The sequence below is a fragment of the Paecilomyces variotii genome (genome assembly GCF_004022145.1).
Source record: "Paecilomyces variotii strain CBS 101075 chromosome Unknown C8Q69scaffold_4, whole genome shotgun sequence".
Taxonomy (NCBI): domain Eukaryota; kingdom Fungi; phylum Ascomycota; class Eurotiomycetes; order Eurotiales; family Thermoascaceae; genus Paecilomyces; species Paecilomyces variotii.
In genome coordinates, this window is record NW_021167143.1 from 1,855,774 (window position 1) to 1,869,012 (window position 13,239).

The 13,239-nt window shown below is 52.6% G+C and overlaps 5 protein-coding genes across 5 annotated transcripts; 3 read left to right on the forward strand and 2 right to left on the reverse strand.

Annotated features, from left to right (window-relative positions):
* Positions 1-180: 180 nt before the first annotated feature.
* On the forward strand, positions 181-1,201 carry C8Q69DRAFT_519973 (hypothetical protein; the record flags this gene model as incomplete). Its single annotated transcript, XM_028633481.1, has 1 exon — positions 181-1,201. The coding sequence occupies one exon, from the start codon at positions 181-183 to the stop codon at positions 1,096-1,098; it is 918 nt and encodes a 305-aa protein (XP_028486139.1). The 3' UTR covers positions 1,099-1,201.
* A 1,365-nt stretch (positions 1,202-2,566) lies between these two features.
* C8Q69DRAFT_465499 (Alpha/Beta hydrolase protein) lies at positions 2,567-3,923 on the forward strand. The gene has a single exon (XM_028630491.1). It carries the CDS (start codon positions 2,651-2,653, stop codon positions 3,629-3,631), a length of 981 nt encoding a protein of 326 aa, XP_028486140.1. The 5' UTR covers positions 2,567-2,650; the 3' UTR covers positions 3,632-3,923.
* On the reverse strand, positions 3,924-6,980 carry C8Q69DRAFT_465500 (hypothetical protein). The gene has a single exon (XM_028630492.1). The coding sequence runs from the start codon at positions 6,761-6,763 to the stop codon at positions 4,328-4,330; it is 2,436 nt and encodes an 811-aa protein (XP_028486141.1). The 5' UTR covers positions 6,764-6,980; the 3' UTR covers positions 3,924-4,327.
* Positions 6,961-8,473, forward strand: C8Q69DRAFT_248499 (hypothetical protein). The gene has a single exon (XM_028626561.1). The coding sequence runs from the start codon at positions 7,215-7,217 to the stop codon at positions 8,274-8,276; it is 1,062 nt and encodes a 353-aa protein (XP_028486142.1). The 5' UTR covers positions 6,961-7,214; the 3' UTR covers positions 8,277-8,473.
* C8Q69DRAFT_248469 (putative Taz1-interacting factor 1) lies at positions 8,448-13,117 on the reverse strand. Its single transcript, XM_028626559.1, has 4 exons — positions 12,915-13,117; positions 12,726-12,837; positions 8,903-12,661; positions 8,448-8,814 (listed from the first exon to the last, which is right to left on the reverse strand). The coding sequence occupies exons 1-4, from the start codon at positions 12,980-12,982 to the stop codon at positions 8,620-8,622; spliced, it is 4,134 nt and encodes a 1,377-aa protein (XP_028486143.1). The 5' UTR covers positions 12,983-13,117; the 3' UTR covers positions 8,448-8,619.
* Positions 13,118-13,239: the final 122 nt, after the last annotated feature.

Sequence of the window (13,239 nt, forward strand, 5' to 3'; positions counted from 1 at the left end):
CGAGCAGCTCTTGTCGCGCTCGACGGTCCAAGTCCCGCAGACACGTGACGTGATACCGAGCAGGATTGAGGGGGTTTGCCTCCGGCGTTATTCAGCATTTATGGACGAGATTCTCCCTTCTATCTGTCGGACGACCTGGAGGTGAGAATGCGACCCTGGATCGCCTAGGGCCATGCGGCAATGTTCAGGAAGACAAATGTTATCTGCTGCGGCGGTCTGCAGGTCTTGACTGCTTACCCTCCAGCTCCGCGAGCATCTCCGTCGCGGCCAACTGTGCGGGCAGGACCATGTCGTGCTCGAGGCCGATTGTATGCCACCGTTCAGGATTCTTCGGATGCTGATCTGTCATGGCCGAGCACTCCGAGCTTCACTCCCTATGATATTTTCAAGCAAGACAGGAGTGCGCCGTACTCGAAACGACGGTACTACGATTTGGTCAAGATCTACCACCCCGACCGGCGAGGCGACGACCATCCCTTATGCAAGGATATTACTCGTGAAGTCCGTCTTCAACGGTATCGACTCATTGTGTCTGCCCATGAGATCCTCTCCGATCCCTCGAAACGAGCCGCCTACGATCAGTTCGGAATCGGATGGCACGACCACCCTGATAACAAAATGCCGCCGCCGCGGTACCAGCCGGCAATGAACATGGATGACCCGATTTTTGCCAATGCGACGTGGGAAGACTGGCAACGATGGTATAATCGCGATAGCCCAAAGCAACGGACAATCGTGGACCACCGGACCTTTGCGACGTTCGTTATCCTCCTGGCCATGTTCGGGGCTGCCGTGCAGGCATCCTGGCTGGGCCAATTCACTATGGGATTTGACGAGAAGGTCCGCGATATGAACGAACAGTCCATGCGTTTCCTGGCTGGACGGCGACAGCAGACTCAGAACCAGATGAAGTCGACGGAGGCTAGGGTTCAGAATTTCTTGATAAGGCGGGATCCTTCGGGTCATGGCCTCAAGGAGGGCGAACAAGAGGTCTACCAAAAGGTCCTGGATCCACGGAACCGCGCACCTTTGAAAGAGGTTGAACAGTTGGGCCCCGGTCAGGATCCGGGGAAGAAAGACGAGACGACTGAACGATGATATTGCTTGTTTTAGTTCTCTACTATGGCGTCACTCGGGATGCGTTTGATTCTTTGGATTATACAAGGCGAACAGGCGTAGTAGACTCTCCTTTCACTATTTTTCCTCTTGCAGGCTTCAAGCTATTCACTCTTTAAATATTATTATCTGTGTAGATGGACGTTCTGGCGTTCAGTCAATGCATGTACATACAAATGATCCAATTAACTCCAGCTAGTAAATATATGGTTACCGCACCTGAAACACAACGCTTGCTTGATTCTCAATCGATAATCTCTCCTTTAGATTGTTACCCTTATTTCTGAGACCATGGATCGATAAATTCAATGGTTTCCCTTCAATACTCCGTAGAAAGCGTTATATCTTGTCCACGTGCACGAGCTGTGTCGATCCTCCCACATCGCCTAATCCTCAACGAGAATCCGGAAACATCCCACGGATCGAGCCATAGAGAGAGCCAAGGATCGACCAAGAACAAGACTCTCATGGTCAGTGTCAGAATAGACCTTTTCCATATCGCCACATGCTCGCACATGCTCAAGCGATTCCCTGAGAAGACAGATATATGTCTAGCATATGTTTCACATCGTGGACCGATACCACGCATTCCCCGATCTCAGGAATGCTCTGTAAATCGAGTACTACTCCGTACCATAGATAATACTATCTTTATCGATATGATCGCTGATACCGGACGATGACGTTCCATGGCGCTTGGCCCGTGGATGCTTGGATGGACCGAGGCCCGTTGCGCGTTCTCCTCCGCCGTACCTTGGAATCGGTAACGGCTTTTTTCTTTTTTCATTTTTTTCTTCTTTTCTTCATTTTTTCTCTTAGCACATCATGTACGTCTTTGCGCCATCTGTCTAATTCTGTCTTTCTTTTTTTTGGTGCATTCTCGATACCCCCCCAAGTTCAAACCCCCGGCGCATTCCGCTCGTTAGGTACTTAGTTAGATCGAGTACTCAACGCCATAGAATAAATCGCCGTCGCAATGAGCAGTCACGACTCTGCAGTCGCCAAGCTGAAGGCGCTATGCTGGAGGATCCCCCTGATCCTCAAGACAATCTTGCTGCATGGCGTGCGCATGTCGCCCGTCCGGGACAAGCAGGATCTACGCACTGAACTTACAGTCGCGATTATCCGGTCGTTCATTACCTACAGCATGCCCGTGAGCAAGCAGCAGAAGAGCAGCATGCGAGATCCGGGGATCAAAGGGCCTATGTGGGTGTCGAAGATTACGTTACCAAAGCCGGAGGATGACGTCCAGAGAGCCGTGCTGGATGCTGTTGAGAATTTGAAGACGACAGGTGAAGAGACGTACGATATTCCCGGCGTTACGGCCGTCGAGGCAGAGTGGACGGGATACCGCAAAGGCGTGGAGAAGAAGACGCCGCAGCCTGATATCTCGGAGGAGGAGAAGTATGAGGAATTGCGAAAGGACTCGCCGGCCGATATGGTTATTCTGTATTTTCACGGAGGCGCATACTAGCAAGTTCACCCTGCTTCTTTAACGCTCCAAGGACGACTTGCTGACTCTCATACCAGTTTAATGGACCCATGTACACATCGCGTACCTGTTGCGCATCTTTCGAAGATGACCGGAGCCCCTGTTCTCTCGGTGCGATACCGTCTTGCTCCTCAGCATCCGTTTCCGGCAGCCTTGATCGATGCGTTGACCGCATATCTCTCTCTGATTCACCCGCCTGCTGGGTCGCTGCACGACCCCATTCCAGCAAACAAAATCGTCCTAGCCGGTGACTCTGCGGGTGGTAATCTATGCCTCGTTCTTCTACAGACACTCCTCACGCTGCGCCGGATCCCTCCCACGGCGACAGTCCGCTTCCATGGAAAGGAAGTCCCCATTGACCTGCCCGCCGGCGTGACCTTGGTCTCCCCCTGGTGCGACGTGACCCGTTCAATGCCCTCAGTCTTCAGAAACGCAAAGTTCGATTACCTCGGTCCTCCTCCTCAGGTCCCAGAGGCGCTCTATCACCCATACCCCTTCCCCGACGATGACGTCTGGCCTCGAAGCCCACCACGCGTGGACATGTACGCATACGCAAATTGCGTAACGCACCCATTAGTCTCCCCTCTCGCTGCTCCAAAAGAGCTGTGGGAAGACGCCCCGCCCATCTTCATGGTCATGGGCGAGGAAGGCCTCACGGACGAAGGACTACTGGTCGCGCGCAAAATTCACCACGCCGGCGGAACAGTCGTGGTGGAGCAATTCGAAGGCATGCCGCATTGCTTCGGCATGATCATGCTCGGAACGCCCGCGGGACGACGCTCTTTCGAGACCTGGACGAAATTCTGCCGCGACGTTGTCGCAGGCCGTCCCATCAAGCGTACTGGAGAAATCACTTATCTGCAATATAAGCTGCGGGGAACAAAAACCATTCCGATCGACGAGGCGTGTCCGTCTCTCAGTGATGAGGAAATCGATAAACTGTTGCACAAGGGCTTGAAATGGCGCATTGATGGTGAACAAGCGCTCGTGAGTCAGTGGAAAGAGAGATCATCAAAGTTGTGAACAGAGCTATTCTTTCTCTGTTCATATTCTTCCTCTGTTTTATACCCTTGAATTCCCTTTGCTGCTGTTCTCGCTCAATATTAGCTTTTATTCTTGTGTTTTTTTTCCCTTCATTTTTGAACATATGGAAACAGCGCACATACCATACCCCCTTTGCACTTCATGTTGTCTTTATATATGTCCCTCTCTCTGATGGATCAGAGAATTATGAATATGGAACGAGCATATTACACGCTCATACATAAGATTTAAAATCTTTGAATTAAAATGTATATGAAGAATCTGATAGATTTTCCATTGTGCCCTTGCAAGGCAAGATTAGACTAGAACCAAGTACTTAGATATGCTAGCCCATGCTATGTCAGATTTATTCTTCGATCTACCTAATCTTTAATTGATCCCCTTCCCCTAGTCTCATCTCCAACAGTCTTGCAGCATGGTATCATCGAGATGAAAGTTCAAAAGAAATCCATTGAATAACTAGCAAAGGTGACGACGGAATATTATACCGACGAACTCCCGATTTCCTGATCATTAAAACCAACGCCTTTAAATAATCTCCTTTTTGACTCCGCTTGATATTCCGTTCCGGTTCGATGCTCCGCCTTGCTTTCGTCGCAAAAAAGAAAAGGGAAAATGGATAAAGAGAGCCCCGGACCAGAAAGTGCAATTGTCTAACAGTCACCAGTTGTTTATTTAGAGATCCTCGTCATTGTCCATACTGAGCCCATCATTGTCCCAGTATTGTGTCGGTTCTCGGTTCGTAGGGACCTGTATCTGACTTGGAAGGCCAGTGGCGGCTCGTATACTTTGCGTGTGTTGACTGTTCGGTGTGCCTTTGATGACGACAGGGATATTCCGAAGGGGTGGCCCTTGGCCATGGCCAAATCCGAATTTGCTCAGCCCCCATGGCTGCACTGAAGATGGAGAGTCGTCCAAATAGCCGTCCCAAAAACCGAAGAGTTGAGCGATAAGCCGAAAGAAGGCGACGAGGAGTGTCAATACCGGTGTCAAAACCGTGGAGAGATGCGACCAGCGCCAGAGCATTGTCGGAAGGACGAATGGGAAGCGGGGTGCATCAGGAGCGAGACAATTGCGATCGCAGGTGTCTGCGACGAAGGGGTGGCAGTAGTAGCTGCACATAACGTTCTCTGTCCAGTACCAGATGATAGCGGCGAGGATGAACCATCTCAGGCGATAGATGCGATGGGAGATACCATCCTGTCGATATGCTGCTTTCCTGCCGGAGAGATAGCCTTCGAGATCGCTGCCTAGATTGTGGAGTCCCTGTCTTGCCTCGTGGATGTTCTTGCCCATAGAACGAAGTTTAGTGCTCATATTATCTAGGAAAACGACTGGTTCTCCAGGTAGCGAGGGGTCGTCGTATTCTGAGATCGTCGGATCAACCTGGTCATCGGTAGCAGAATCATCTTCGGTCTTGATGAAGCTTGAGTCCTGATCAAGCATATTCTGGAGAGAGTCGATCGTATCGTCGCCCAACATCAAAGAGTGGTCTTCGGATTTAGCGTGTTCAAGGACACTCTCCAAGGCGCTCTTTGGTAGGCGAGGTTTGATCAGCTCCAGCTTTCTCTTCACTTTCTTCTCTTCAGGCTTTTTAGGCTCCTCTTTCTGCGCGGGTCTCTTCTGTGGCTCATTTCTCGCCGGCTCCTGCTTCTTCGTTTCTTCCTTTTCTGATCCGTATTTCTTCGTCTCCTGCTTCTGCGGTGGCCGCTCTTCTGGCGCTTGAGGGGTATCTTCAGATTTGGGATTTGTTTTGCGCGCTGTATTGCTGGGCGACAGTATCTCTTCTGTTACGTCTTGCGGAGGTTTAGCAACTCGTTCAGTCATGGGCGTGTCCACCCACGCGCCAGTTACGACTGGTGTTTTCGCCAACATCCATTTGTCGACAGGTTTTGATTCTGGAGTGCTAGTCTGCGGCGTATTCTGAGGCGGGCTTTCTGCCCTTGCAAGCTTGCGCAGAAGCTCTTGTGAATCGTTCTTGGCCATGGCGGGCTTGTTGCTTGAATCCTTGTAGATGACAACTGGACTGTTGGGGATCGGACTTCCACTCTGCGACGGCCGCCCTTTTTCTGGTGAGATATTCTTTGGCGTGTCTTCACTGGCCGACCTTGGAGATCGACGTCCCATCACTCTTTCCGTTCCCATTCGCGTCTCAGCCGGTCTGCGCATGGGAGGGCTGTCGGATACCTGCAGCGATCTGGCCGTGAAGTCAATCTCGGGCTCCCATCCTGGAACGACTGGTTCGTCCTTGGATGGTTCTTCCATTGATGCATTCCCATTGCGACGTTTGAGGGTGCTCAGCCAGTCCCTATGACTTCGTCGCCCATTACCCCAACTTCTTGGAAGGTTCAATGATGGGTCCATGCCGTCGTCGACCTCCTCCGCCTGCTGTGTCTCGCGCCGTTGCAGATTGTCTGCCGACAGCGCCGCCTTGATTCCCACTTTTGCTCTGCTGAACACGGGAGATTCCTTTGCGGTGACGCGCTTGAGTCGTTGCTCATCCCGGATATGGTTCGCGAGGTTCGCCCGCAGCGAGTCGTCCGTCAGCTCGTCCAGGAAGCTTAGATCTTCATCCATGTGATCTGAAGCTCTCCTATGAGTATCTCTCATCGTGTGTCGCGGTGAGGGGTGCCGCATGCGGTCCGTTCGTAGCTGGTCCTGTTGGAAGTCATACTCGTCCTGTTCGACCAAATCGACCAGGTTGTCCGCATCGTTGATCTGCCGGTACGCATCGAGCAATTCTCCCGGCGGACTGGATACGTCTGATACCGGCGACCGTGCCGATCCAGACGCATTTCTCTGTCGTCTAGTCTGGGGGCTTGGAGTCCTCCCCGCAGAGCGTATCGGCGGGATTATTGGCCGCGAGCTGTCGTCTGCCATTGTTGTGCCTGTTCGGGATGCCGCTTCATAGGCGCCTCTCAGTGTCCGCGTCTGGCCAAAGCTCCTCCGTGGACTCGCGCCATATTTCGCACTGGGACTGGGGATGCGCGACACATCGATATCGGGTGCGGAGTGGTTATTCAGGCGCGCTCGTCGGAAGGGCGACTCGTATGGGAGATGGTTGTTGCGCCGGGAAGAGAACCGATCGAACTTGCGATCGGGGGTAGACATTGTTAGGACGCGTATACTGCGGTGGGCATCGTGTTAGCCACCGTTCGAGTAGCAAAACAGAACTGGTTCAACACCGTTGCCAGGGAATTCCCAGCGCAAAAGAGGGACGTGTCTCGCGTTCTAAAATGAGCTTCGGAAGGCGGAGAGTGAGGCCCCGATGCGGTTAGGCTGGCCTACGATAGAGAATACGGCGTTAAGTCGAACAGTCGCTCCTGATCGATATCAATATCATTTAAATAGAACAATATTACAATCCTCCAGATCCGGGATCTATACCCATTTCCTGCAACGATTTGAACCAGAGCAGGCCCCTTCATCGAACCGAATTCATCCACATGAAGTAAACAAACCATCCTCCTTTCCCGCCTAAGTACAGTACATGACCCTCCACGGACAACGCAAGAGATAAGACATCGTTCCCAACGCTCCTTTTTTCAACATCGCAAACACCATGACCAAAGCCACCAGACGGTCCGGAAAGGACAAAAGCTCTGTCTCCGGCTATGCTTCCAAAACAACAACCTCCAAGCAAACAAAGCCTCTCACACCCTTCGTCAAAGCCCCATCCGACCTCCAACCATTCCTCGAACCCCTCTCCGCCAAAGAAATCTACCTCATCCACATCGACCGCAATCCCATCGAGCTGAAGAAACAAGCCTTCATCGTCCCGATCATCTTAAACGCCCTCATCACCGCCCTCATCGCATGGCGCGTCTACAAGGGTCTCGCCATCTACCCGCCTCTACTAGCCACGGCGCTTGGCTTTACCAGCTCCATGAGCATCGATACCTCCGCTATCTCCTGGGAGGAGATTGGCGGACACATCTTTCGTCGCGCGGGGACGTTTATCGTCGACTATATCATCCTGTCGCTATTTCTCGCATGGCCGATTCGATTCGTGCGCGGTCCCGTGCGCTGGCGTTATGTAGTCGGTTTCCGCGAGAGGGAGGTTATTGTTCGTCGTAGCCAGAAGAGCTGGAGTGAGAAGCTGAAGCCGAATAAATGGATCTATGAAGATGAGGAGACGGTGCAGAAGATTGTTGTGCCCGCTGTGACGCCTGAGAAGATTCAGAAGAGTGGGTTGCTGCTTGTGGATGCGCATTGGGATTTGGATTATGAGGGCATGATCCGCGCGCATGGACTGGTTGATAAGACTCGTAAGGGGGAGGGCGTGCCGTTGGATGAGTTCCGGACGGCAGTGCTTGTTCATACGGAGGATGATGGGTGGTTGATTTGGCGGGTGGCGGATGAGGAGACGGATGAGGAACGGAAGAGGCAGAGGGATAAGATTGTCCTGTTCAAGGATAAGTTGACGTTGATGGGTAAGGAGAGTCTGTTCTTCCGCTGGGTAGAGTTGATTCAGTACGAGAGCACCCAGCCTGGTGGCTTTACGCCCGAGAGGCAACGGTCCGCTATGGTACAGGCGAAGCAGATGTTTGAGAATGAGGGCATTGACTTCTCCCAGTTCTGGCGGGAGGTCGGTGGTATGGAAGGCTTACCCGGATTCGAATGATAGGAACGTTGTCACTTCCATTGTGGTTGGGCTCTAGCAGGCAGTCGTTTACGCAGGATTAGATGTAGGCTTGTCTATGTTCATATGTACAGTACCAATACACAATAAATCATGGAGAATAAAAGGACATGTCCATGAATCTCAAATACACAGCGCCCCTTGTCAAGGTCCCCACACAAGTACTCAATCTCATCCGGTCCATTGTCCATGGTAAATAGCAAGCTATACGTGTACTCCAAATAAGATGGGTATCTTCAAACTATGACTGATCTATCTCCATCGCTTATACGCTAGAAATAAAAACCCGGACTCCTCCACATCGAGTTCAACCTTCACTTTCCTTTCACTGTCTTCCACCTTCCACTCGGTAATCGAGGGACCAGAGCTTCTCCCATGGCCGCGATCGGGCGATGGAGTGACGTTTGTTCGACGCGGGAGTCGGCGAGGGAGAGCCCGTCATGCTGGCCCTTTTGCTCGAGGAAGAGGGTGAGATACGCCCCTGTTCTGGTCCTCCCCGCTCGATTCCCCATTCCGAGCCCTATATGGGTCTGTCAGCTGCCATGAGACAACACAAATAGTCTGGCAAGAGGACCGGTTCAGGGTCCCAGGAGCTGGTCTTTGCGAACCTCATCAGATCTAGGGTCTCCCTCTCTTCGCTGTGTCCCGACATCTGCTGCCGCAGCCTGCTCGCTGCTATCGCCCGCGGGTTCCCCAGCCGGTGTCGACGCAGTAGGGGTGCCTTTCTTGGAGGCGGAGCTGTTTCGACGGCTATCGAGACTCTTGGTCAATGTTTTGGCGACATTCCCGCCGCTAGCCTTGAGACGAATACTGCCTTTGGCGTCAACATGAGCCGACGCAACCGTACTCTTCCCCAGACCCGGCGTACTGGGTGCTCCTGGCTTTTCCTCCTGAGCATCTAGCAGATACCAACGAAGGCCATCGGACAGTTCGAATGGGTTCTCGTCGTCCAAAGACGCACCGTCGCTCGCTTCGGCTATCGACCGGCGATCCGGGTTGAAGTTGTTCATTGATTTAGACAGATCCACCACTCGCTCCTCTACCTTGCTAATCCGTGCGAGCAACCAGTCCCGACTCGACAGCTTGTGCACATCCTGCTCGCGCAGGAAGTAATGCGGTGCGCCGACATTGAATGCTGCCCATGACCGGATCGTCTGGTTTCGGGTTGGGAGGAACAAGGCGAGATCGCCCTCCTTGAATGACCGGTAGGCAATCTTATCATGTGCTTCACTCTGGGCACGGTGGTATTTGTCGCGATAACCCCGAGCCTCCTTCTGCCATTTCCTTGCCAGAGTCTCGATATCTTTCACTCGCTTGACGACCGCGTCCCCAAAGATGTCGATGTCGAACTTCGTGAGGGATTCCATAAAGGAGGCAAACCTGGCAGCCTCTTCATCCGGATCCTCAGACTGGACCCAAGTGACAAGTTGTGCATCTGGTCGTACAGAGGCTATACCGGAGGTCGCAAGACCTTCTCCAATACCCGACAAGCTATTAACCTTCGATGATCTCTGCACCGTGATATTGCCATCTTGGCGGACCACTGTGAATCCAAGATGTTCCAACATGCGTCCAACTTTCTCTACCTGTGCGTAAAGCTGGCCTGATATCTGCCGCGCTCTTTCGCCGCGGGCATTCAGGCGAGACACGGCGCGCTTTTCGGATTCTATAAGACTTTCACCTTTCTTTCTCCATGTAAGCAGTTCTTCCTCCGCAGCGCGAGATTTGCATTCCACTTGTGAAAGCCTCTCGGAAAGACTGGCCGCTTTCTTTTCTTCTTCAGCGACACGCTCTCGGAGGACTTCTGAGCCGGTCTCTCCGGCAGCAAACTTCGATCTTAGATGCTGAAGCTGTGATTGTTCTTCCACCAGTTCAGCTTTTGCCGCAGACAATCTCGACCGCTCAGATGAAAGCTCGTCCTTAAGCTGCGAAAGTTCTGATTCGCGCATATCTGAGAGCTTCTTCAGCTCCTGTGTCTCGTTTTCCAATTGTGCAAGGCGCTCTTTCAGCGACTCCACTTCAGCAATGGCATTGGCGTTCTTCTCTTCTGTTGTCCTAGCATGGATAGCCAAGCCTTCAGACAGAACTTCAATTGCCTTCACAAGCCTAGAGAAATCATCCGGCGCAGAGCCCTCTGGCGACAGTTGCATATGGGCCGCCTGCAGAGAACTGATGCTTTCACGTTCACGTCTCTCCAGTTCCTCGACTTGCTTCTCGAGCTCTCCAGTCCTAGCCCGTAGTCTCTCGGCCTCTTCTTTCTCAGCCAGGACCTGCGCGTCCAGAGCGTCGGACTTTTCCTTTTGAGATTCATAGTCGTGCTTGATTTGCTCCATCTGCTCACTGATGCTCTGCAGCTCTTCCGCAGTCTGCGCTCGAACAGCCTCAATCTCGGCCTCCAATGTCTGTATCCTTTCGTCGGATTCCTGCTTTTCATGCTCCCTGCTGTCCATGGCCCTGTCAAGTTCCTCCTCCGCTTCTTCCGCTCTGAGCTTGAATTTCTTTACTTCAGACTCGAGGAATCTTCGCTCATCTTGAAATTCACGTTGTCTGGCTTCGAGATTACCTATGAGGTCCTTCTTTGTCGACTGCGCTTCCTGCATCTTATCTGTGCTAGACTGCCGCTCCGCGTGTGCTTCTTTCTGCAGCCTTTGGACTGTGTCCCTCTCCGCAACAAGTTCCGCTTCCAGAGCGACGATGCGCTGGACAAGGGCCTTTTCTTCCGGTGGCTGATTGGATGACATCCGCCTAGACGATACGGACGACCTCCTGGAAAATGGGTCCGGCCGAGGTGAGGCAGGAGAGGTCGGTATATCAGCGCCGAAATTGCCACTTACAGGCCGACTGATTTGGCTTTGTCTATGAAGGAGATCTTCGAGCTTGCGAATGCGACTCTCGGAACCTTTCAGCTTATCCTCCAATTTGGTTTTCTCGTCCTTCAAACTTCGAACCATGTCGTCGCCACGGATCAGAAGCGAGCTGCGTCCCATATCAAACACACTGCCATGCTTGAAAGCTTTCGCCCTGCGTTTTTGCTGGCGAGTAGGAGCGTCAATATCTCTATACATCTGTGACAACTGTTCGACGATGCCAGACATGCCATTCGCTTTCAATTCATCGATATATAGTTCGACTTCCTTGCGGGCAACGTCGGGCCATTGTAGTTCATGACCCTGTAGATTAATCTCAATGCCCGGTGTGCTGTCATCGGACAACGACAAGAAGTCGCCCATCGTTTTCAACCATTTTCTCCTTCTACGCTGTTCTTCATCCCTGAAAACGGCCATCTCTTCCGCCAGGGTCAAAGAGTCCGTCTTCATCTTTTCACCCCATTCGCGTCGGCGCACAGCCTCAATGAGAACAGACCCGTAGACAAACGGCATATGAAAGACAGAGTAGAGAGGTTCAAAGGCGTCCCCTTCAACGTCCAAGTTGACAATCTGCGCTTGGACCTCGGCAAGACGGGATTCGATAGAGGAGATGGTCCGCATATGATTGATAGCTACTTTTGTGGCCGCATTGCGCCTCTTGACAGCCTGGTCGAGTGCTGCCTGGAACTCGAAGACGATCTCCCGTAGAGACGGCAAAATGTTCTTCGTATGACTTAGCGCCATCCTTGAGACGTTGGCGAGAGTTTTCGTGTTGCTTGGTAGTCCTAGTACATGCTCATAATCCGAACTGATCTTCTTAGCAAGGGCCTCGACCTCCTCTAAAAGGCCCTCCACAGTGTCACCATGCTCCGGTCGTGCTTCGACCAACAAGGTCTGCGTGTCGGAGGCGATGTCTCCCACCGCCTTCTCTATGTCCTGGATTCGGTGTGCGAACTGCTGAGATGCAGCTGAAGCATGCGGCCCTGCTTGCCGTACCTCCTCCACGTCCACAAAGTCTTGCAGTGTCCCGTTCGAACGATCCCTGTCCTTCTTGGGAGTGGACGGCCGGCCGAGAAAAGTGAAATCCTTCCTCGCAGGGATATTCTCCAATTTGGATAACGCTCCTTGCCACCCTTCCAGAACGGACATCTGCTCCTTCAGGAGATCATTTGCCCATGCCTGAGCCTCTTGGAATCTGTGCTCCAGGCTGCCCACGTGAGCCTTTAGATTCTCCAGAGCGACACCAACAGCTCTGTAGATGTTATCCGCCCGTTCAGTGTGCTCCTGGATGGCGTCGTTGATGGGGACGCAACGTTCTGCAACGTCCAGGGCCCAGGTCCTGCGGGCCATGTAGAGATTCCGCCATGCCTGAAGGTTATTCTGGTCCGCCAGCGTGTCCGGAGCTGGGCTCAATTGCAGCGGCTGTGGTGAAGGTATTTCGGGGACCTGAATTTTGCCGGGTTCACTGACATACTGCCTATCGTAGACGAAGATCTCGTTCTATAGATCACTCCTGGTCAGCTTCGAGAGCTTCGAGTATGACGACAGGATTAAGCAGCAATACCTCAGTGGCAAGCGTCTGAATCTTGACGTTCTTACCCCGAGCAGTCATCAAGATCTGCCTCTGGGGCGAGATGGAAGTACTGCGAGCGATCCATGACCGTAGTGCGTCTGGCCTAGATAGTTGGAGATGGCGTCAGTGGCATTCCACGGGAGCCGCCCTAACAGCGGTGACTCTCTTGAGACTACATACGAAGCAAACGACACCGGGTCAGCAAGCAAACGCTCACCCGTATGGGCGATGTAGATCTGTAATGACATCCGCTGCTCACCGACAGAAGCACAGGTTCATGGTTAGTTCCAGGTGAGATCGGAGATTTAAGAGCGGTGGAGAGGTAGGAATGATACTGCAGTTAAGCTGTTCGGGGTGCCTTGGGCGACTTGAAGCTCCCCCCGAGCTAAGCGAATCCGTCCAGTGACAGCGCCGGCCGGGGATCCCCACCGTCCGCCGAATCGGTCGCAACTGGGCGAAACGATCAGCTTTCATTCATGACCTTTCCGATCACGCGATGGCCGTC

Coding starts and splice junctions, on each gene's coding strand:
- C8Q69DRAFT_248469 (XM_028626559.1), bottom strand. CDS start 12,982: ATGTCATTACAGATCTACATCGCCCATACGGGTGAGCGTTTGCTTGCT. Junction 12,662..12,725: donor TTCAGACGCTTGCCACTGAG/GTATTGCTGCTT, acceptor AGTGATCTATAG/AACGAGATCTTCGTCTACGA. Junction 8,815..8,902: donor GAGACCCTAGATCTGATGAG/GTTCGCAAAGAC, acceptor AGACCCATATAG/GGCTCGGAATGGGGAATCGA.
- C8Q69DRAFT_465499 (XM_028630491.1), top strand. CDS start 2,651: ATGGACCCATGTACACATCGCGTACCTGTTGCGCATCTTTCGAAGATG.
- C8Q69DRAFT_248499 (XM_028626561.1), top strand. CDS start 7,215: ATGACCAAAGCCACCAGACGGTCCGGAAAGGACAAAAGCTCTGTCTCC.
- C8Q69DRAFT_465500 (XM_028630492.1), bottom strand. CDS start 6,763: ATGTCTACCCCCGATCGCAAGTTCGATCGGTTCTCTTCCCGGCGCAAC.